The 23,670-nt window shown below is 35.4% G+C and overlaps 1 protein-coding gene across 1 annotated transcript; it reads left to right on the forward strand.

Annotated features, from left to right (window-relative positions):
* The first annotated feature begins 18,124 nt into the window (after positions 1–18,124).
* Positions 18,125–18,610, forward strand: LOC145285038 (protein FAM200C-like). Its single transcript, XM_080134113.1, has one exon. It carries the CDS (start codon positions 18,125–18,127, stop codon positions 18,608–18,610), a length of 486 nt encoding a protein of 161 aa, XP_079990239.1.
* Positions 18,611–23,670: the final 5,060 nt, after the last annotated feature.

Raw genomic sequence — 23,670 nt, forward strand, 5'->3', positions numbered from 1 at the left:
ATGTGTGTGTATGTGTGTGTGTTGGCATGTATATTCACTCTTAACAGCCTAAATCAATTCATTGTTGAATGTACGTTTGGACTTACTGTGGCCACTGCGAGCGAGAATGAACCCTTGCAAAACGTATGTGACACGCACACTAAACCTTTTTCTCCCTCTCTCTCTCTCTCTCTCTCCCATCAATTCATATACTCCAGTGTATAGCTAAACAATCTTAATAAAAACAGCCAAATCTTAAAACCCAAAATTGAAATTCCTCCCCCTCCTCCCCTTAACCCTCCCTTTTATCTCCCCCTCTCCCCCTCCCTATATCACTATATCTTCACCCACACCTAGCTGAATTAACTTAACTCCCCACACACACACTACAATCTAATGTATTTTAAACTTCAAAACTTAGTTATTGTCAATCTCCGCCCCCCCCTCTTATTTTCTCTTCCCTTCTTTCTTTTTTCCTTTTTTTTTCGCTCTTTTTTCTTTTAAAATTTTACTTCCAAATAATAATAGCCATTTCTGTAAGGTCTGACAAGACTGCTGGATCGTAAATACGGTCCGGCAACCGAAACATATGTGACTGAACAGATAAAACGGTAATGAAAAATACACCATATATATATATATATATATATATATATATATATGGCACAATCACCTTGACACACCGATTCCCATTAAATCACTGAAGTTAAACAACGTTGAGCCTGATCTGTACTAAAATGGGTGACCATTTGGGAATTCCATGTTCTGTATGCGTTCTCCGCTTATCTCGGCATTGTTTCCAGTCACCCTGGATTTCTCCTTGCCACTGGACTCAAAAAGTACCGTCTAAGGAGAGGTGTGGTTGGAAATTGTGCAACTTTTACCTCATAATTACATGTGCAACTACCCTTACATGGGGTATCCATTGTCTTTTAAGACTGAATAGAGCAACAACAACTATATATATATATATATATATATACCACGATCAGCCGGTCACTGGGGTGTGACCGACAGACGTGTTATAGTAAATGTCTTAAAGCGGTCTCATGAAGACATGAAGATGGGCCAGTCATTAGGGTCTGTGTAGTAAGAAGAAAATCATACCTGAGATGTTGGTTTTGGGTGTGGCTCCTTTCCTTTCTCAAGATGATCTCTTCACCCTGGTGGCATTCTGGTGGTAATCTTCATTTCTTTGTCCTCAGGGCCGCCTTTCGACTTAAGACATTTATGAAGGCATTCATGGCAGACACAAGAAAAATGACACGCGACACAATTGTAATATACAAAGGTATAACTAACTATTTTATTTTACATTAGAGATACAATATATATTACAAAAAAAACAATTTACAATTAATTTTTACAATAGGCTTTTCAAAGCTAACTAACCTACCCTAACTAGTGTTGAGGGAGGGGGTGGCCCCCCTCATTTACGGAGAGACAGTCTATGCGTCCTCACATCATGGTGGTCGTGCAGGAAAGAGACAGAAAGATAGCAAGGGGATTATGGGAAGGGGTTTCTTTGTATCTCTACGCTCATGGACAATTTACCACCCGTCCATGCTGCAGAGTGTGTTAGAAACAGTGGCACAAGGAAATAGTGCCACATCCCTCCCTATGCTATCCGAAATTTATGAATACTCATAAATTTCAGAAGTCCCTAATTTTCCGTGAATGGTGCGTCAACCGGCCGTCAGCAATCAATGTCCCCATGCTCTACGTTCCATCAGGAACTCAGTGAAGCAAGTTATTTTTTCCACCAGGCTCCTGGTAGACTGGTATACTGCTTCAAATACCAGAGAGGGTAATCATCCTCGCCCTCCATCGAGGCATCATGATTTCAGTTACTGGATTTACACTTTCTTAAGCAACCAGTATAATATTTTTTAACAAAGCCGGATTTTACGTGAGTTCATCACGCCGACCTATACGTATTTCACTAAGCCGGATTGTACGTGAGTTTATCACGCCGACCTATACGTATTTCACTAAGCCGGATTCTACGTGAGTTTATCACGCCGACCTATACGTATTTCACTAAGCCGTATTCTACGTGAGTTTATCACGCCGACCTATACGTATTTCACTAAGCCGGATTGTACGTGAGTTTATCACGCCGACCTATACGTATTTCACTAAGCCGGATTGTACGTGAGTTTATCACGCCGACCTATACGTATTTCACTAAGCCGGATTGTACGTGAGTTTATCACGCCGACCTATACGTATTTCACTAAGCCGGATTCTACGTGAGTTTATCACGCCGACCTATACGTATTTGACTAAGCCGGATTCTACGTGAGTTTATCACGCCGACCTATACGTATTTGACTAAGCCGGATTCTACGTGAGTTTATCACGCCGACTTATACGTATTTCACTAAGCCGGATTCTACGTGAGTTTATCACGCCGACCTATACGTATTTCACTAAGCCGGATTCTACGTGAGTTTATCACGCCGACCTATACGTATTTCACTAAGCCGGATTCTACGTGAGTTTATCACGCCGACCTATACGTATTTCACTAAGCCGGATTCTACGTGAGTTTATCACGCCGACCTATACGTTTTTTAATTTAGTCTGCATAACATTATTTTCGTAACTGGATTTACGCTCCCTTCAGCAACCAGTATAATGTATTTTAACCAAGTCGGAGTTACGTGACCTCATCACGCCGACCTATATGTATTCCAAGTTATTACTTCAGTTACTGGACTTACGCTCTCTTCAGCAACCAGTATAATGTATTTTAGATAAGTCGGGGTTACGTGACCTCATCACGCCGACCTATATGGATTTAGTAAAACCTTGGTCTTCAGAGGTTCTAATCCAATTAATTCTGTTAGAGCAAGGAGTCTGCCGCCGAGCGACCAATAAAAACTATCCACCACGGAATATTTATTAATTATATAAAGAATTAACTAAGAAGGGCACTCAGCCTTCATGAGTTAGAATACTCAATTAGGGGGAAAATTTTTCCAAAAATAAACAATTCAGAAACCTGGTATACATTAAATCAATGAAATAGGGTGTTAACAATTTTTTTTTTCTCAAAAAGAAAACATTTTTAAAAAATCATTTCAGAGCACCTCGGTCACAATTAGAATTTGTTTACACAATGCAAACGCATTTCAGTTATTACATTCATAATTAACTTTTTCCCAAATTTCAGGGTACATTTAAAAAGTATGTGTATTTTTTCAAAACTTGATTTACAAAAGATCATTAAAATTTAATTCCAAAATTTAAAAATTATTTCAAGTATTTTGGTTCATCGTTAAAATCAATTTATGTTAATTAACTTCTTTCCAAAGTAATTCATTTATTATTATAAAAACCAATCTTCTCAAAAGGTCATAAACTTCGAATAGACCCATTTTTCGTAATACAATTCAAAAATTATTCCAAACATTTGGTTCATTATTAAAATTAATCTTCCGAAAAGATCATAGAAAATTCATTTTGAATCAATTTACCCTTCACAATGAGATTCAGAGACATCCCAAAACTTTTTCATTTCGTAATTATTATTTTTAAAATTCAGTGTACATTTAAAGTTATTTAATTGATTCTTAAAAATCATTTCTTCTTATAGGTCATTATCAAGGTCATTTCGAATTCAGAAACATTTCACGTTAATTAACTTTATTTTCCAAAGTAATTATTTTATCATTTAAAAGCAATTCTTTTCCTAAACTCACTCACAAGGATTATTTCGAACTAATAAACTCCCGCCACACCTGGGAGTCACATTAGTTAACGACCAGTTCTGTATAGTTAACAGCTCGAAAAAATTAAAGTTTCAATTGAAGAGAGATCTTTCTAGACTGAGGAAATCTTTTTTTTTTCTTAATAATTAATTCAATTTTACGTATATACTCCTCAGTCAATATTTCAGGGACCCCTATCATACGGTCCAATTTCAAATAAACCTTCAATTAAAGAATTCGCTCGAATAATTCTTCCTCAAAATCATCTAGAGTTCAGGAAAATCTCTTTCGTTAGTCAAACAATATTTCCTTAGAAATTATTAAAAATTCAGAGAATATTCGAAATGTAATAGCGTAATTTTTTTCTTTAAGAAAAACTATGAACATTTCAGAGAACTCTTAAAAAATTAACGTAATCATGTAACAGTTGGCTTTTCCAAACACTCGAAGACTTCAAACAAGTACTTTAAGTGCTGTTTGAATAATCGTCTTAGTTTTTATTTTTAATAAAAACCAATTGAAGACATCATTTAATGTAATTTAACGAAGCATAAATAATTTTGTTCTTTAAACTTGGTAGAAAAATTTAAAAAAACTCCAAGTTAATTCGTTATTATATGCCCTCCTGCAATCAGCCATGGGGGTTTAGCTATACAATCATTAAAACGCAAGAGTAGAGAAAGAGACTGAGGGGGGAAAGAAGGGGATAGAGACAGAGTGATGCCATTACACACCCTACCACCCTCATGATATCATTACGTAATAACAAAAAAATCTTCGACAATTTTCTCTCTCGTCCTCATAGACCCTAAAAGGTAAGGGAATGAGAGAGAGAGAAAGATAGAGAGAAGAAGAGAGAGAGAGGCAGATAGCATTGTTCTACCATCCATTCCTCAACACCCTCGCAAACACCATGACGAGGTCATCTTCGCTTATCTTTCCAATGTGCGGCCATTGTTTTAAAAAATGAGTGACAGGTAGACATTAAACATTTCTACGAGTTTAAAACAAATAACTAAATAGAAAAACAATCTTATTTTGAACAATTTTGTAAAATACATTCTAACACAAAACTTTCATATTATCTAACCCCCATTTTTTTTTTTACCAGTAACATTTTTTTTTCTTTTTAAACAGACAAACATCAATAAAAGAAACATTATCAATTCAAAAAAAATGTCCCCTTATGTTTCAGCTTTAATGAACATGAAAAATAAACACATCAACTGTTCATGGAATAAAATGTAATGTAAAAGTTCTATTTTTTCAAATCTGAATCTAACACTTGCAAAGTCAAAAGAATGTTTTTAAAAAGTCCTATATTTTTATAAACCTGAAATAAAGATCAGATAAAAAATGTTAGGTATCCTTTATTTTCTTTCCTTTTTTTTTTTTAATTTATTTTTCGAGCTTCGTGTTTGAAGGATTTTTTTCTTTTTTTTTTTTCATGTAATAACAAGATGCATAGATATACACACATATCGATATATATCCGGAGAGAGACAGAAAGAGAGAAAGCGTGAGAGAGAAAGAGACATTGCATATTCTAGAGACACTTTTTTCTCGTCTCTGTTTTTTTTTTGTGTGTGTGTGGGACACATTTCTTACTTTTTTTTCGAAGGGTTACTTTCAATACTCTTTTTTTTTAAATCGATCCTTTGTAAACTGTTTTTTTTTTTTTTGTAGGTGCAAGACAATTTTTTGTTCAGGTTCTGAATTTTCCTTTTTGAGTGCGTTTTTTTTTTTTTTTTTTTGTGCGCGTGTGTACTGGTCTGCCATTTTTTTTTTTTAATTTTGCCAGAAATAATAGTTTTTTTTCCGTTTTTAAAGACCGTGGACCATTTTTTTTATTCGATTCGTCTAGTGGTCGTTATTTTTGGTTGTGCCGTGGGTTTAAGAGTCGAAATTATTTCCATGCTGGGAAACAATATGTCTTGGTCATAGTGCATCATTTATACTGCGACACAGATGCGACGAGATCCGTCTGGTAATTAACCAGGGTCAATCCTGCGTCTTAAGGCAACCATTTATACCACTATCAGCCGGTCACTGGGGTGTGACCGACAGACGTGTTATAGTAAATGTCTTAAAGCGGTCTCATGAAGACATGAAGATGGGCCAGTCATTAGGGTCTGTGTAGTAAGAAGAAAATCATACCTGAGATGTTGGTTTTGGGTGTGGCTCCTTTCCTTTCTCAAGATGATCTCTTCACCCTGGTGGCATTCTGGTGGTAATCTTCATTTCTTTGTCCTCAGGGCCGCCTTTCGACTTAAGACATTTATGAAGGCATTCATGGCAGACACAAGAAAAATGACACGCGACACAATTGTAATATACAAAGGTATAACTAACTATTTTATTTTACATTAGAGATACAATATATATTACAAAAAAAACAATTTACAATTAATTTTTACAATAGGCTTTTCAAAGCTAACTAACCTACCCTAACTAGTGTTGAGGGAGGGGGTGGCCCCCCTCATTTACGGAGAGACAGTCTATGCGTCCTCACATCATGGTGGTCGTGCAGGAAAGAGACAGAAAGATAGCAAGGGGATTATGGGAAGGGGTTTCTTTGTATCTCTACGCTCATGGACAATTTACCACCCGTCCATGCTGCAGAGTGTGTTAGAAACAGTGGCACAAGGAAATAGTGCCACATATATATGTATTGGCAGCAAGCCATTAGTCAAACACCTCTGGTTGAACACGATAGAGTTATTCTTTTTCCTGATATTTCTGGATATATTTTTCATTCGCTGCGTGGTCTTATTATATATATATATATATATATATATATATATATATATATATATATATATATATATATATAATTACTGTGATTGATTTACAATATTCTGTTTGATTGTTCTTTCTCTTTGAAGGTTGTTTTAAAAGTAGGTACCTAAGTAATTATTTTTGAAAAATTAAGTTTGAATTAATTTTTAACAGATGGTAATTTGTATTCATTATAGAACGACTTTAAGCTAGTGGGATGGCACTAGTGTCAAAGGAAAAGTAAGACGCCTCCTTCCCTCTGCTAGTCTGTGGGAACCCCTTGGGCATGGTCGAGAACCCACTTAGCTCCCCAATCAGGGTGACATGAGGTCATGGAAAGCAGGTAACTGATGAAAAACGAAAACAAACAGAAATAGTTCTGTTCATGGTTTCGTATTTTGTTGCGCTGAGCAGGAGATACGTCTGGGTACAATGGTCAGAACAATCACCCAGTATGGGTACTGCTCCGACAGAAAGAAACTGCAAAGAAAGCTATGGCAATAGATCAAGCTCTTTATTCGAGAAACAGCATGAATGGGGTTCTGGATCAGAATATCTCGCCTGGTAAGGATTACCATGATAAACAGGCACCTGATCGTCATCAAACTACTCTCCGAAAACCAACAAAGAATAACGGGAAAGATCGAAAGATCGTAGGTAGAAGAAGTAGAGGATGACAGCGGGAAATATATATTGACAGTCTGAACACCTGGGCAACAGCAAAAATGAGGAGCAACAATGAATTAATGAATACAGAGAGAGAGAGAGAGAGAGAGAGAGAGAGAGAGAGAGAGAGATGGAGAGCCAGGCAAGACACTACTTGAATTGAACTGAATAAAATGACTTAAATAAAATTTTACCCACTTACAAAATCATTGATAAAATTCACAATCCTCTCTAAATTAAACCATACTTGGTACAACTTCAGACTGTGCCTGACTTGTCTGCTAAGTTTCAGCCGTGAATGTCCAACAGTTTTTGTTTTATCAGTATTCATATATACTATGTGAGTTAATCAACATTTGTTTACCTAAAGCTTTTTTACATATATAGATTAATAACAGAAATAAAATGCTAAAGTATGGTCTGGGATTGAGTTATGTTTGAAAAAAAAAGGTTTTAATAATTAGCCGAAAAATTCCCCCATCTCTCTTTTAGCTATCTTTAGCATATTTGTCTCGCTTCCTCTTACTCTATGTTTATTCCACCTCTTTCTAACATTTTTAAATGCCTGTTAGCATTTATAGAAAGGATGAGTCTCTTCTCAGCATCATAATCTAATTAACATATGCGTATCTGCATGCGCCACAAACACGTATGTAAATTAGATGGCAAACTAACAAGTATCTTTATTTCTATATCTTGCTTCTAATAATAATAAGAATGCTGTAGGAGTAAATAGACTAATCATCTTTAGATAAGCAAGACAAATGTCTTAAAAAATATGTCAAATAAAGCAGAATACATAATGATAACAGTTGTGAAAAAACAATTAACTTTAGAAATCACAAAATGTCATCCTAAATTGTCCTATTAGACATACGGTCACATATTTTATTCTGTAGGTTGTAGTGTATGTCACCCTAGGCATTTTAAACCAGCTTCCTCTAAAGGAGGAAGTGTCAAGGAACTATCAAATTCATAAGCTGTCCTCAGTCACATATATATCCCAGTCAGGAGAGCTGATAACGTTAGGTTTTTAGAGGTACTTGTAAGTGTCAACGTCATCCTATATACAGCGTCTGGTATTCCCAAACGGTCACCCATCTGATACTGACCAGGTTCAACGTTGCTTAACTTCAGAAATCTAACAAGAACCAGTATGTCACCATGATTAATAGGTTGTGGCAGTATACATTAAAACTATTATGCATCCTTGTAAACGATTTTTTTTATGTACTCAGGAGGAAATATAAAGTAGCAGTTAATACCTTTTTTAATCTAAAGAAATGCTTAAATGAAATCAGTAGATTAATGAGTCGTTACTTATCAAGGTTAAAACCCCTTCGAGGATAAAGGTTAACAAAATGAATAGATTATCAGTTAAATGATTAAGAATATTATGAGAGGATTTAAAATGGTGAATGGAAATGCATATGAGCTTATGGGAAAATATCAGCAGCAGCGAAGGATGGCTGGCTTGTGAAGAGATTAGCAACAGCAGCAGCAGTAAGCTGAAAAATGCACATATGTAAATTAGGAAATGTGTGTTAGTTGGCATGACAAGAAAAAGAGAAAAAGGACACCATGTGCTCAGCGGAAAAAGAAAGTCACCGTAGGAGGAAATGGATGTGTAAAATCGAGGACATGAATGGGCCGGCTGTAGCCAGCATGTGGTTGGAAGAAGAAAAGTGATATTGGATTTGAAGACAATTGCAGGAAAGCCATCCTGCGGCACCATGCTTCACAGATGGGAAATTCTTGGAAAGAAACCCTGTTCATGGAAATTCTGTTTGATGTTAGGTACATGGAAAAGAAAGAAAGGTTCTTTGCAGCTGTGATAGGAAGACAAGTTGGTATTTAAATCTGGTAGTTTGATCCAGAAATATTGAAAGTGTAAAATTTAGACATTTGATATGTGCACTGTGATTCAGACAACACATAACTTGTTGGTAGTTAAAAATTTTTTTTCAAACATGTGTTACCATATTTTCATCCACGCTAACAACAGCTGCTGTGGTAACTAGTTCCATGCCATCTAAATCAGGTGTAGACAAAGGCAGTGAATCTGCCAAAATGGTTGATCGTAACTAGTGATAATAAAATAAAATGCAAAACGTCCTATCAGTTTTATTTATCTTCTTGTATTGGTTACTTCACTCAGTTTTAGTTGGTTTTCAAAGGATTTCAATAGTTTATTACAAATGAAAATAGAACCTGTATCACTTCTAACATATGAATTCTAATCATAAAAAGTTGTTTCGATAAAGAAGAAAAGGAGAAAGAAATATTCTTATTAAATTTGAATATTTGATATTCTATCACATTAAAATCAATAATAGGTGAGTAGACAATTTGAATCAATTCTCTGAACATGAGAAATGTTGCTAAAATTGACAATACTAAATGTGTTGGAAAGTAGAACAGAATTTAAAAGTGGTGGAAAGCAAAAACATTTCATTTATTAATAATTGGTCTATGACAAACTATAAAAACAATAACCGAAATAAGTAATACATAAAAAGTTGTTTATAGAAATACATTGTTCCCATAAAATAAAAATGCAATCTGTTGGAAAATAGAACATAGTTTAAAAGTGTTAGGAAGCAGAGACATTTCATTTATTATTAATTGGTCTACAACAAACAATAAAGACAATAACCAAGATAAGTAATAGATAAAATTGAAGATAGAAACAGATTGTTTTGATCTAGTTATCTTGGGTGTTAGTGTTTGACGGATACAGGATGGTTAAATTACAAACTTAGTTAAATAAAAAAATTAATCTAAATGAAAACTATTGCTGCTATCAGTATTGTTTTTAAGGGCATCACTCTTGTGAAATAAATAATAATTACCACCTGGCAGTAAGGTTATGAATTTCTGCAAAAATAATTGAATACTTTCGCTTATCAGTATCATGATTTAAAATTTATGAATCAATGACAACATTCATGATGTGAGATATTTCTCTCACTCCTATTAGTAGGTTCATGGCTTAGTTGTAGAGCATCGAACACAAGTCAGTGGTGTTCAGGTTTCAAATCTTATAAGGTCTAATCACACTAATGTGGCATAGAGAAAACAAAACACGTGTCCGTTGATGACTATACTAAACACACACATATATATATATATATATATATATATTAGACATTAAGAGGAGATTATATATATATATATATATATATATATATATATATATATATATATATATATATATAAATACCCGTTCACATACACCTTTCACGATAAAGATAGAACCCAGAATTAAATAGAATCAAGCAATTGCATCGACAATGGACATTTAGTTGTATGATGCGTTGCTTGTCACATCGTAGAATGTAGAACTGGATAAAAAATATAAGAATTTTAAAAAATCGAGGCATAGTCAATAGATTGCGCTGTGGCCCATATGGTTAGGTCGTCAGTATTGCACACTTCATGAGTGCAATGACCTGGGTCCGCGCCTATGTCAGAGTAGGTCACTGATGAGATGCAGTACATCGAAACGTAATTTGAGTCTGGCATTGTCTGCTGTCGATGCAATTGCTCGATTCTATCTAATTCTGGGTTCTATCTTTATTGTGAAAGGTGTATGTGAATGGGTATATATATATATATATATATAATTATGTCAGGTCATGTCATATGCTACTGGTACCATGTAACCCAGTACTACCTGCCTCATGGTCGGATCACCGGCGACTAAACTGGTTCCCCCACCAGACTTGTTTGGTGAGGAGGGCAGCTAGTCTCTCTGAAGGACTAAAAACAAGACCTTTCAAAGGGCGAATGAACCCCTTTTCAGGGTCAACGGCCAACTAGCATCATGTGTGTTTGTGTGTATATATATATATATATATATATTTGCGCTGGTACAAGGAAATTACCAGGTTGGTGTCTGAGGGCGCAGTTATACCACTAAGAGAAGGAAACTCTTACATCAAACCTGAGGGTTGTTGTCTGCTTGTTCTGTGGCAATTGGTTTGCACCGAGTGAGTTAATCAACAGTTCCAAAAAGTGTGGATGGTTCTACACGAGCCTTCACCACTTAAATCAAGTCATTTGTGTGGGTTTCTCACAGCTTATCGTAATTTCATTATGAAAACCTCACACTGTCCTGCAAGAAGTCCACTGGCGATGGAGTGAAAGCGACGGGGATAGGTAAAGGATATTACTGGAAGTCCTTAGCCGGATCTCTGCACAGTAGCGGCTGATGGTAGATGGCCGTTCTAGCACAAACCTGTGAGCAATTGTACTGTTCATGTCCTCCATCAGGGACAAAGCAGCCCTATTTAGGGATACCACTGCTTTCTCTGTGGTGGGGAGGGGGCGATAAAAGGAGCCCCAAAAAATTGCTTGCTCACCACTTAACTTGGCAGCCCCCTGCAGCTGTCTGGTTATCCAGTTGCGCTGTCAGAACAATAGAATACGACAAAAAACCTCAACAAAGAATCTCTCTGTTGGAATGTCCGTACCCTCCAGGATAATGATGCTGCACCCGAGCGCAAGACAGCCCTTGTTTCTCTTGAGTTACAGAGGTATGATGTTGACATTGCTGTCTTATGTGAAATTCGCTTGCCTGGCAATTCTCAACTTCGAGAGGAAAAGGGTGGATATGACTTCTTTTGGTCAGGAAAGGCAGAAAATGAACCCCGCCAATCAGGCGTTGGTTTTGCCAGTAAGTCCAAGATGGCAAAGTCCTTATCGTCTTTTCCCAAAGGCATATCTGATCGTGTGGCAACTCTTTTCCTAGAGTTAGAAGGAAACACCAGGGTGACGCTAGTTAGTTGTTACGACCCAACGTTAGCCAGTTCAGATCAAGAGAAGGATGACTTCTACGATATCCTCCGTGATTCCTCTCCAGAGTTCGACACCATGATAAACTCGTTCTTGCTGGCGATTTCAATGCTCGTGTTGGTAGTGACCATCTGTCGTGGACCGGTGTACTTGGTAAGCTTGGCATAGGCAAGGTAAATGCAAATGGTTTACGACTTCTTACAATCTGTAGGGAGTTTGACCTCTGTATTACCAATACCATATTCCAACAACCTGTGCATCGGAAGACGGCATGGATGCATCCTCGTTCAAAGGACTGGAATCTTATTGACTTTGTCATAACAAAGCGGAAGCACATGAGTGACTTCAAAATCACTCGCTCTTTCCACACTTCTTGCTATCTTTCGGATCACGCCCTTCTCAGAAGTAAACTGTCGTTGCATGTACGAAGGCACAAAGTTAAAAGATCAACAGTCCCCAAACGCATTGATGTGCGGCCTCTTAAATCCAGGGAAAAGAGAACTGAGCTCTCCAATAAGCTTGATGAAAACCTTGAGGGTGTTGATGTAACTGATGATGTTGAATCTTCTTGGAAAGCATTGCGAGAAGCAACTCAAGCTATAGCAGTAGAAGTCCTTGGAATACCGAAAAGAAAACACCAGGATTGGTTTGACGAAAGTGACAATGAAGTTAAAGCACTGATAAACCAAATGCACTCATCTCACAAATATTGGATTGAGGACAAAAACTCAACAGTGAAGCACACGGCCTACAAAAAGTGTAAAGGTGAGGTACAACGAGCTCTCCGAGCTATGAAAGAACAATGGTGGTACAATAAGGCAATTGCACTGCAGGGAGCTGCTGACAGCAAGAACACGAAAGCCTTCTATGATGGTCTGAAAGAGGTATTTGGTCCTCAGAAAAGTGGTGCTTCCCCATTAAGCACAGCCAATGGAGAGGCATTGCTGACTGATAAATCAGATATTCTCAATCGTTGGAAGGAGCACTTTGAAACTGTCTTAAACACCTCATCTGTCATTGATAGCAATGTCGTGTCCTCTATTCCTCAGAATCCAGATATTCCAGAATTGTCATTGGAACCTGCTTATCAGGAGGTATGGGAATCCATCAAACAAATTGCTTCTGGCAAGTCCCCATCACCAAAGGATCCAATTCCGCCTGAAGTGTACAAGCATGGTGGGCATGTGCTGGTAAAAAAGCTCCATGCTCTCTTTGTAAAGATATGGAAAGCAGGCCGAGTTCCACAGGACTACGAAGATGCCTGCATCAAACATCTCTACAAAAATAAGGGAGTCAAGAATGTCCGTGACAACCATCGGGGGATATCTCTGCTTTCAATTGCAGGAAAGATTCTGGCTAAGCTCATTCTAAACCGAATCATAAATCGTCTCGTTGATAAGGTGTATCTAGAGTCCCAGTGTGGGTTTCGGTCGGGTCGTGGCACCATTGACATGATTTTCTTTACGCCAGGTGGCAGAAAAGGTCCGTGAGAAAAATCAGGAATTGTATATGGTGTTTGTTGACCTGACGAAGGCCTTTGACACTGTGAATCGCGATGCTCTTTGGCAAGTTTTAAGAAGGCTTGGTATTCCAGAAAACATGCTGAACGTGATCATTTCCTTTCACGAGGGGATGAAGGCCAATATTGTCTCAGATGGTATGATGTCTGATCCATTTGGTGTTACGAATGGGACCAAACAGGGATGTGTAATGGCGCCAGTCCTCTTTGCACTCTTCTTTTCACTTATGCTGAAACATGCATTTGATTATTTGGACACTGGTGTCAAGTTTCAATTTCGGTCATCTGGTGGCTTATTTAACCATCAACGGTTTAAGGCCAAGACTCTTCTTCACACCGAAATTATTCGCGACTTGCTCTTCGTTGATGATGCCGCACTGGTAGCCACATCCTTTGAAGAAGCCCAGGTTCTTCTTGATCGATTTTCAGCCGCGTGCAAGGCCTTTGGCCTGACAATTAGCATAAGGAAGACTGAGGTAGTGCATCAGCCACACCCTACTCCAAAACAAGTTGAAGGCGTAAAGCAAAATCCACCAGAATATAGATTTCCTGTACGCAAGCTGAAAGTCGACGGTCATGATATCAATTATGTCAAGTCCTTTCCTTACCTTGGTAGCAAGGTGAACCAGGGCGGTTCTCTTGATGATGAAATTGTCAACAGGATTGCTAAGGCCACTTCTGCCTTTGGAAATCTTTGCCATCGCTTGTGGAACGAAAGGGGTATTCGACTAGACACAAAAATCCTTGTGTACTGTGCTGTTGTTCTTTCCATTCTTCTTTATAGATCTGAGTCATGGACCCCATACAGACATCACATTAATCAGCTGGACGTTTTCCACAAAAGCTGTCTACGCTCCATATGTGGTCTTAGCCTCCGCGATAAGGTATCAAATGCCGAATTATTCACAAAATGCAAAATATCTGGCATTGAATCATTCCTTATTCAATCGCAATTGCGGTGGGCTGGTCATGTATTGGGATGCCCGATGACAGAATTCCAAAAATTGCGATGTACAGTCAGGAGTCTTGAAGATGAGGTGAATGACCGAAAAGAATGGAGATCAAGGTGTTTTGAAGGTCTCCAGAGGTTTCAATCTGAAAGCTTAAGGCAACTGAAAGAAAACAGAGTAAGAGCAAAACGACTAGCAGCCGCACCAATGTCTGCAGCGTTAAATTCACATTCATGTTCTATTTGTGGCCTTGTTTGCAAGTCCCTTGCTGGACTAAAAAGTCATCAGAGGCAAAAGCATAAATGAGTTTTAGAAATATGGGTTGTCCGAACCTCATACGTCGAAAGCGACGGGAGAGTCCATCATATATATATATATATATATATATGATTAATATAATTAAATTACATATTTATATATATATGTATATTAATATATATTATTTATATGTAACTTAATTACTTAGGATAGTAATTACATATGAATAAAAAACATAGTTCTCTTATATAGCTAGATAGTGTGATACTAGAGCTGTAAATATTTTTCTTAAAGAAACCACATTAAAAGGAATAGACACATAAGTATTTACTCATTTTCAAAATGTTGGTCTTTTATTGGTAACACCTTGTGTACAACGGTTTCAACCCCCTACCCAGGTGTTGGCATGCAATATATAACAGTTCATCAATTATAATTTTGCACAACTGGACTTCATCAGCACATAGAACAAACAATTTTTCAAAAGTGTTGCAGCCCATGAATAGGATCTTTCTTATTAACCCATCGTAGAGGTGAAACAACCGTATACAAGGTGTTATCTATAAAAAATGAACCTTTTGAAAATGAGTGAATACTTCTGTATGTATGCCTTTTAACGTGATATCTTTAAGAAAAAATATAGAATATATAGAATAAAAGAAAAAGCAATGTTGAAGATAAATGGAAACATCAGATGTACTGACAGTATACAATCAAATCAACTCATGTAGAACTTAATATCTTGTCTTTATTGTTTGAAAGACTAGCGAGTGGGGGAAGGGGGCGCCCGGCTTTGCTCGAGCATAAAATACACTTAAATATGATATTTTAATTTGTCCAAATTTCGTATATTATTATAGAGTCGTGATTTCAAAAGTAAAAAAAAGTATTTGGGTGCCATCAGCTAAGATCAAAGCCAAAAGCAAAACGGTAGCATTCAAAGCTGGTGACGTTACCACTGTACCAACGTGACACGCATATGAACTGATTAAAAATAAACTAAGATGCATGTACAAAATGTATAACGATTTTCTAAATTGACCGCTTTGTGAGACCTTAAAAATTATTTTAACCGGCTAAAGATCCATAAAAGAATGGTCCATAAAAAATCCATTTGAGGTGCCGCTCAGCGGTTTTTGGTTTCGGAAGAGAGAGTTTGAAAATATGGAAACAGACAGACAGACATAGTGAGTTTTATAAATTAGATTTTGTCAGAAATTATTGAAAATTTTAAATGATCAAAGATTAAAAAAAAACAAAAAAAAACAGAGAGGCGGCTGAAACAGAGATCCAAATAGGATAAAGAAGAAGAAGGTTGTTTAAACTGTTTCAGAAATTGTCTGCTTCCCATCCAGGCAGAAAATTTGTCATGGTGAAAAACAAAAGAGAGACAGAAAAAGAGAAACCTTATGCCATGCGTCATCTGTTTATATTCCTTGTAGACAAAATAATCACCAGAAAATGTTTCGACAAACTTACAAAACATTAAAAAAAATCAAACGATTTCAGCTATTCTTATTCCATCACCATTATAATCGATACAGGCAAACACATGAGCGACATGGCTTACTTTAAATTAAACAACTATGACAAACAAGAAATTGGTCAGTTAATAGACACCATGTTCAGCAGCATCTTTGTTTAATTTTAGAATTTTGATAATCTAGCCACTTGAAATACAGATTAACCGAAATTTTTACATTCCTTCTTCAAGACACAAAAATAGGACACATTGCAAAAAAAAAATAAATAAATAATAATAATAAATAAATAAATAAAATAGGAACCTTCAATAAATTTGCTAAAAATGAATCTAAAAATATTTACTGTTAGGAAAATTATTTTAAATAAGATTAGCTTAAACTTCGCTAGCACTTATTTTTTTAATACTTTCACAGGAAAAAGAACTCGTCAAGTCAAATTATTGCACATATTTAAAGCAATCATATATATATATATATATATATATATATATATATATACTCAATTAAGTATAATTAAATCAACACTTAGCTTTCAAAGATATTTTTTTTCATTTTCAAAAATGTTGGTAATAGCGACGCCTTTTTTTAAAGTACTGTATTTTCTTGAAAAATCGTTTTGTTGATTTTTCTTGCTGGAAGAAGTTTTTAAATTGACTAAAAAAAGTTTAATTAATTAATACACGTGCAAAAACAGTATTTTACTTTTCACCAATAAAAAAAAATGTCCTTTTAATTAAAAAATTAACACATGCGACAAATTGTTATTTATTTTATTTTATTTTATTTATTTACATTTTATACTTTTATTTTACTTTGCAAATTATATTGCAGGAATATAGTTATTTCTAACATTAACTTTCCTAGATATTTTAATAAAGAGGTAAAATTATTTTAACCTTTCGATTCTACCACAAATTAACTAACAGAAACGATTACACATATTAAGACAAAATTCAAACACTATTGAGAACCTAAGTGTGCCAAGTTCAATATAAAATATATTTCAAATAATAAAAAATGTCACCAATAACTTAAAATTCACAAACACTGTACACACCACTCATGGTTACATTTATTCGATTTCATGTACATAATATGACGAAAATACCTCTGTGAAATTCAACTTGGATAAAAAAAAGGATACAAGCAAACCTTTCTTTTTGATTACCAAAATGGGCTTTTCTATCAAAATGTCAGGTTTAAGTCACACTTTTAATTTTGATTAAAACACATTAATAAAACCAACAGACGAAAAGATATTTACTCATTGAATCGTCTATCATTTCCCTATCAAACAGTATTATAAAAAGAGAAATAGATTTTTACATCACACCTAATTTAGCTAAAACTGTAATCCTAAATAGTAACAAATAATTTAACTAAAATTGTAATCATAGATAATACTTTAATGGTGAGTGCTTTGACGAACTACAAGCACTTGTACTCTCTCGACGTGAATACCCTTGAAAACCCTAACAAGCAGCTAAATCCCACCCCTTCACAGTAGAGATCCCTAGGTGTAAGAAAGCCTTCTACTCGAATAGTTTCTTCCCCAGAACTGCTAAACGTTGGAAATCGCTTTCGGGATTTTGCTTTCCCAACTGTACTGACATGCAGAAGTTCAAGTGTAATGTAAACAAACATCTTGCTACTCATCTTTCTTCATAATACCCCTGCAACTTATGTTCTCGATAGTAGCCCCCTACTTCAAAGTGGCACTATGCCTTGTTTGGGATGAAAATTGAATAAAAATAAATAAAAAAAATAATAACAAACAATTTAGCTAAATTTTAATCCTAGCTAAATAACAAATAAAAGAAAATGTTCTTGTTTCTCACACCCAAAACCAACTATTTAAGAAAACAATAATGTGTCCAAAAAAGCTCAATTAGCTTTATATGAGGTGGCAGAAATTATTGCTCTTAAATCGAAGTCTCATGTTCTTGCAGAATCGGTGATTTTTCCAGCATGCAAAAGATGGTAAAAATTATGCTTGGCGATAAGGTTGAAAAAGAAATTAGCAAGATTCCTCTTTCAAACAGTACAATTCAAAGAAGGATTCTTGACTTGTCTGATAATATTGAGGAGAGTGTAATATTCAAATTTCAAAATAGTCTGTTTGCTCTTCAAATCGATGAATGCACCATCATCAGTAATCATGCACAGTTAATTGCATTTATGCATGTCTTTGATGAAGATGCCACAATTAATCAATTTCTATGTTGCAAACAGTCACCCACAACTACAAACGGTCAAAATATTTTTGATACAATCACAATATGCCTAGAAAAATATGGCTTCTCATGGGATTTGTGCGTGGGAATATGTACGGATGGAGCACTATCAATGATTGGTTCTGTTAAAGGTTTCACATCTTCAGTGGAAAAACAGAATCCTAACATTGTGCGAACTCAGTGTTTTTTTACACAAAGAAGTTTTAGTTTCAAAGATAACACAAAATGAATCGAAGGAGGTGTTGAATCCATTGATTGAAATGTTAAATTTCATAAAAACTCAACTGATGAAGTCTAGAATTTTTTAATTGTTGTGCAAGTATATAGATCCTCAATATGTTCTTTTACTATTGCACACAGAAGTAAGATGGTTGTCGAAAGGAAAGGTGTTATCTCGAGTAAATGAGCTTCAGAAAAAAAAAAAAAAATTATTTTTTTTTATTTTTTATTTTTTTTTTAAGAATGAAAAACTTAATAGATTTTGTAAATACCTGAGAAATGAATTGTGGATGTCCAAAATAGAGTACTTAATTGAAATATTTGGATATCTCAATATCTGAAAAGCAATATGCAAGACAGAAATGAAAACATTCTTACGGCGACAGATTATTATTAAAAAGAAAATTGCAATATGGCAGAACAGAATGAAGGTAGTCCATTTGGATATGTTTTCATCAGTTCGCACAACCTGCGTTACCGAGATGATTCAAATTATTTGCAAGCATTTGACATGTTTAGACAACAAATTTGAAGAATATTTTCCTTAACCAGCGTTAAAGAATTTGATTGGATTCGCAATCTTTTCCTACATTTATCGATTAGCAATCTTTACTATTTTGAGTTATGTGAAGAGGAAAAATTAGCCAGCCTTTCCAGTAATCATGGACTCAACTTGAAGTACGCACAACTGCCATTAGACACCTTTTGGATTTCTGTAACAGAAGAGCATCAAACTCTAAGTAAAAAAGCCAGTAAAGTCTTGTTGCAGTTCTCAACTTCGTTCCTATGTAAACTGGGATTTTCTTACTTAAACAAAATTAAAAATAAAAAAAAGTGAAAGACTTAAAAACATTGAAGAAGAGTTAAGAGTGTGCCTCTCTCACATTCGTCCACATATGGCAGCAGTAGTAAAGAAGCACCAGGTACAACTGTTCCACTGACATTCATCTATATATTAATACGATAGCGTGTGTGATATTTTATGTGTCACGCTTACATCCGAGTCGTTTAATTGTTATGTACTTACATCTCCTGTAATAAATAATTTCACTAAGAATTCTTCGTAAGTTCTGGTTTCGGTTTCGATTATAGCTGATGGCACTCCAGTAATCTATACTTTTTTAAAATAATTTTATCAAGATTTCTTTATAAGTTTCGGTTTCAATTATAGCTAATGACACTCAAGTTTATATATATATATATAATATATATATATATATATATATATATAAGTTTTTGTTTCGCTTTCAATTAAAGCTGATGCACCCAAGTCATATGGATATATATATATATATATATATATTTTGAGGAGGGAGGGGAATTGCAACTTTATAATATATAAAAATCGATAGAACATTAACTCTATAACAATATATACGAAATCTGCAAGAATTAAAATATCATATTTAAGCGTACTTTACGACTCGGGCGTCCCTGCTAGCTTAGGAAAATTCTTTTGCAGTTTTAACAAAAGAGCTACAATAATATCAAAGCGTCTCTATTTACGCTGAACGTCTATAGAATGCCAGCATCAATATATTACATATGAATGAGTTCACCAAGGAAGTTCCACAGGTCCACCTGCTGGTAGTAGTAGTAGTAGTAGTAGTAGTAGTAGTAGTAGTAGTAGTAGTAGTAGTAGTAGTAGTTGTTGTTGTTGTTGTTGTTTTTCTTCTTCTTCTTCTTCTTCTTTTTTCTTCTTCTATACCAAGTATTGAATAAGGATATGGTTTATTCATGTGAATAAAAGTTTTCCTTATATGATCGCCTTTATTTTTATTATTTAATTGCAAAAAGTTTTATGAGTAGAAAATATTCCCTTTTTGTGATAGGTGTGCCGAGAAAATTTAAAGAGCTCGATAGTGTGCCGCCATATATAAAAAGGGTTGGGAACCACTGGTCTAAGTAATAAATATAACTAACAGATATATAGTGTTAAACCGAATGAGGGGGATAGATAAAGAGTGATTTGGTGAAGGGTAGAAAATGGTATAAGAACAATAGTGATGAGAGAAAAAATGCATTGGGGTATTAGTATGAGGGGAAAGGGATTGAAAGTAGGGGGAGAAGGTGAAAAGAATAAAGGAAAATGGGGTGTAATAAAAAGGAAACAGGAGTGAAAAAGGATTTTAAAAAAATAGATATGAAAAGGGAGAAGTAGAGAAATGTAAAAAGAATAGAGGAAAAAGAAAATAAGGGAGGTGTGAACAAAATAAAACAGAAGAAAAAAAAACAAATTTAAAAAAAAATAAAAGAGGATAAAAAAGAAAAATAAAAGAAAGAAAAATGAGAGCATAGAAGGAAAATAAATAATGGCAAAATGAAAGAAGGGGGAAGAAGGAATGAAACGAAAAATAAGGAAGGAAACCAAAGTAAGATTAATACAAAGAAAAAAAAAGAAAGGAAAACAAGTAAAAGAAAAATCAAAAGAAGAAAAAAAGAAACGAAGTTAAATGAATGAAAAGAAAGTAGACGAATATAAAGATGGAATAAAAAGAAAAAAGGGGAAAAGAAAGCAAGAAAGGTAAGTAAAAGGAAAGAAACTAAAAAGAAAGAAAAGGAAAAGCAGGCAAAGAAAAAAAGAAGGAAAAGGGAAGACAGAAATAAGAGAAAGGAAAAGGTCCCAACAATGATGAAGAAAACTGATTCATGAAATTAATCACAACACTTGATCTAAGAAGGTCGGAGAGTAGTTCAACCAAAATGATGTGCACGTAAACTATTGATACAGTGTCAGCAACGTGCAAAAAAGAAAGACAGAACAACAAAAGATTTGAAAACGAGCAGTTGATAAAATTGTAAATCGAAGGAAAGGAAAGAAAGGGAAATGAAAATTTAAAAAAAAAAGGAAAGAAAATGGAAAAAAATGAAAAAGGAAGAAAAAGAGATAAGAAAGAACATGACTGAAAAGAAAAGAATAGCAAAAGAAAAGAAAAAACAAAAGAGAAAAGAAAAATAGAAAAGAAAAAAAAGGAAACTAAATAAAAAATCATCATCATCATCATCATCATCGTCATCATCATCATCATCATCATCATCATCATCAACAACAACGACAACAACAACAACAACCACCACCACCACCACTTAATCTCAGAAGGCCAGAGAGTGCATCAACCTAAGCGCAATGTACATAACAAAGATATATATTCTCCAATTGATGCAAATCGTTAAAAAGAACATTTTCAAACGAGCAATTGATGACACTCAAATAAAATAAATAAATAAAAGGCGGGAAAAATATGCATAAATCATTTCACGAAAATTGATGGAGTAATTATTCATAGGAACATCTTGAAAAGACAAAAAGGAAAACGGATTTTGTTCAGTCGGTTTTTGTTTACATTAGCGATTTGAAGTTGTCTTAAATGAGGCAAGGTCAATTGATTTGTTGGAAACTATTAGAAATATTGGTGATAAAAAATTACCTGCAGTCAAGAAGAAGCAGAAGAAGAAGAAAAGTAGATGACAGATGTAAACAAAAAGGAATTGGAAGATGGAGAATAGGGGTAGACAATCGACAGATTTGAAATTATAAATGGATAAATAACAGAAGATGGAGGCAGGGGTGGGAATATATACAGGATGGAGAGTGGCAGCAAGCAAATGGAGATTGAGAGAAGTGGAAGAGGGAAATTTATGAGATTACAGTGAGATTCAGATGAACGCTAAAAAGTAAATGGCTTGAATTGCTATTCTTTCCCCCCCCCCCGCTTCTTCCTTAAAATTCGCTCTCTTCACCACTCCCAAAGGCAGGTTAGTTTTCACAGAAACGTGCTAGCTCAAATTATTTTCAACCAATTAAAATCGTTTCAAACCTGAACAGTAACAAGTGTATGTTAAAGTAATAAGCCGACACTAACTTAAAAACTTTGATAAAACTAGGAAATGGACAGCCAAATGACGGGCATTTTGCCATCTGGGCTGCACCGAACTCAAGAGCATATTACTCCCCCCCCCCTCCGATGCCTTTGGCTGCCGGATTTGAGTTGCAAAGAAGTACTTCAATGACTCACATACAGGCTTTTCGCCATCTCGCGTACACATCTTACGCACTAGCGACAGTCAAGCGGATAGAAACGAAATGCTACTCACAGCTGTATATGCGATTACATGAGCAAGGTAAATCAAGGAGAGAAGGAGAGAGAGTGAGAGTGAGAGAGGGGGTAGTAGAGAACTAAATAGTAGTAGAAAAAGAAAAGAGAGAGAGAGACAAGCAGAAAGGTAAGGAATGGAAAGTAGAGAGAAAAGTGGAAGGAATAAAGGATGAAAGGAAAAATGTAGCCGGGACGGAAGAAAAGAGAGAAAAGTAAATTAGAAGAGGAGAGTGAGAGGATCAAAAGGAGGAGCGGGAGGCAATAACCAAATGGATGAGGAGGAAGTCGAATTGGCAGCAAAAGGAGGGTCAAGTAGATGGGAAACGGAAGAAGACGAAAGAGTTGAGGAAAAGTAGGAGAAAATCAAACAGATAGAAGAAAGAAGCAAAACGAAGAAGTGGGAGAAGGAAGTACTGCCAAGGACAATAACATGCTATATGAGAGTTCATCTTTCAAACTCTTCAGCCTATCATTCACAGATAACATGCAATAGAAGACATTGCCAAGATTGTAACAAAGAAGATGGGCTCCCGCTACCGCAATAGAAAAATACTTACACCTAACAATATCCTATATCTTTACAAGGCCACCATTTGCTCATATATAAAGTATTGTTGCTACATATGGGCTGCTGTATCAACCACTAGTCTCTCTCTATTACAATGGGCTCCAAAACAAGCCTCCAATCTAATAGGTTGATGTAATATTGCATTCTTGTACTTGTTTTACGAGTAGCTTAATGCAATGTAGTTCGACAAACTCGTACATTTGAATGTTTGAATTTTTGGACCTGATATATATAGTCCAAAAATTCAACCATTCAAACGTACGAGTTTGTGGAACTACATTGCATTAAAATACTTGTATTACCCACACAGAATCAGCCGTATAGCGTAATGGTGAGAAGCCTTGACTATCATTTGGGCGGTCGGGTTTCGATCCTGGCTTGAGGCAGTTGCCTCTCTAGCCACAC

Source organism: Euprymna scolopes, chromosome 9, assembly GCF_053919585.1.
Source record: "Euprymna scolopes isolate OS-2025 chromosome 9, ASM5391958v1, whole genome shotgun sequence".
Lineage (NCBI taxonomy): Eukaryota > Metazoa > Mollusca > Cephalopoda > Sepiida > Sepiolidae > Euprymna > Euprymna scolopes.

What these genes read in the sequence shown, in the direction of transcription:
- LOC145285038 (XM_080134113.1), top strand. Translation starts at nt 18,125, where the DNA reads ATGGTAAAAATTATGCTTGGCGATAAGGTTGAAAAAGAAATTAGCAAG.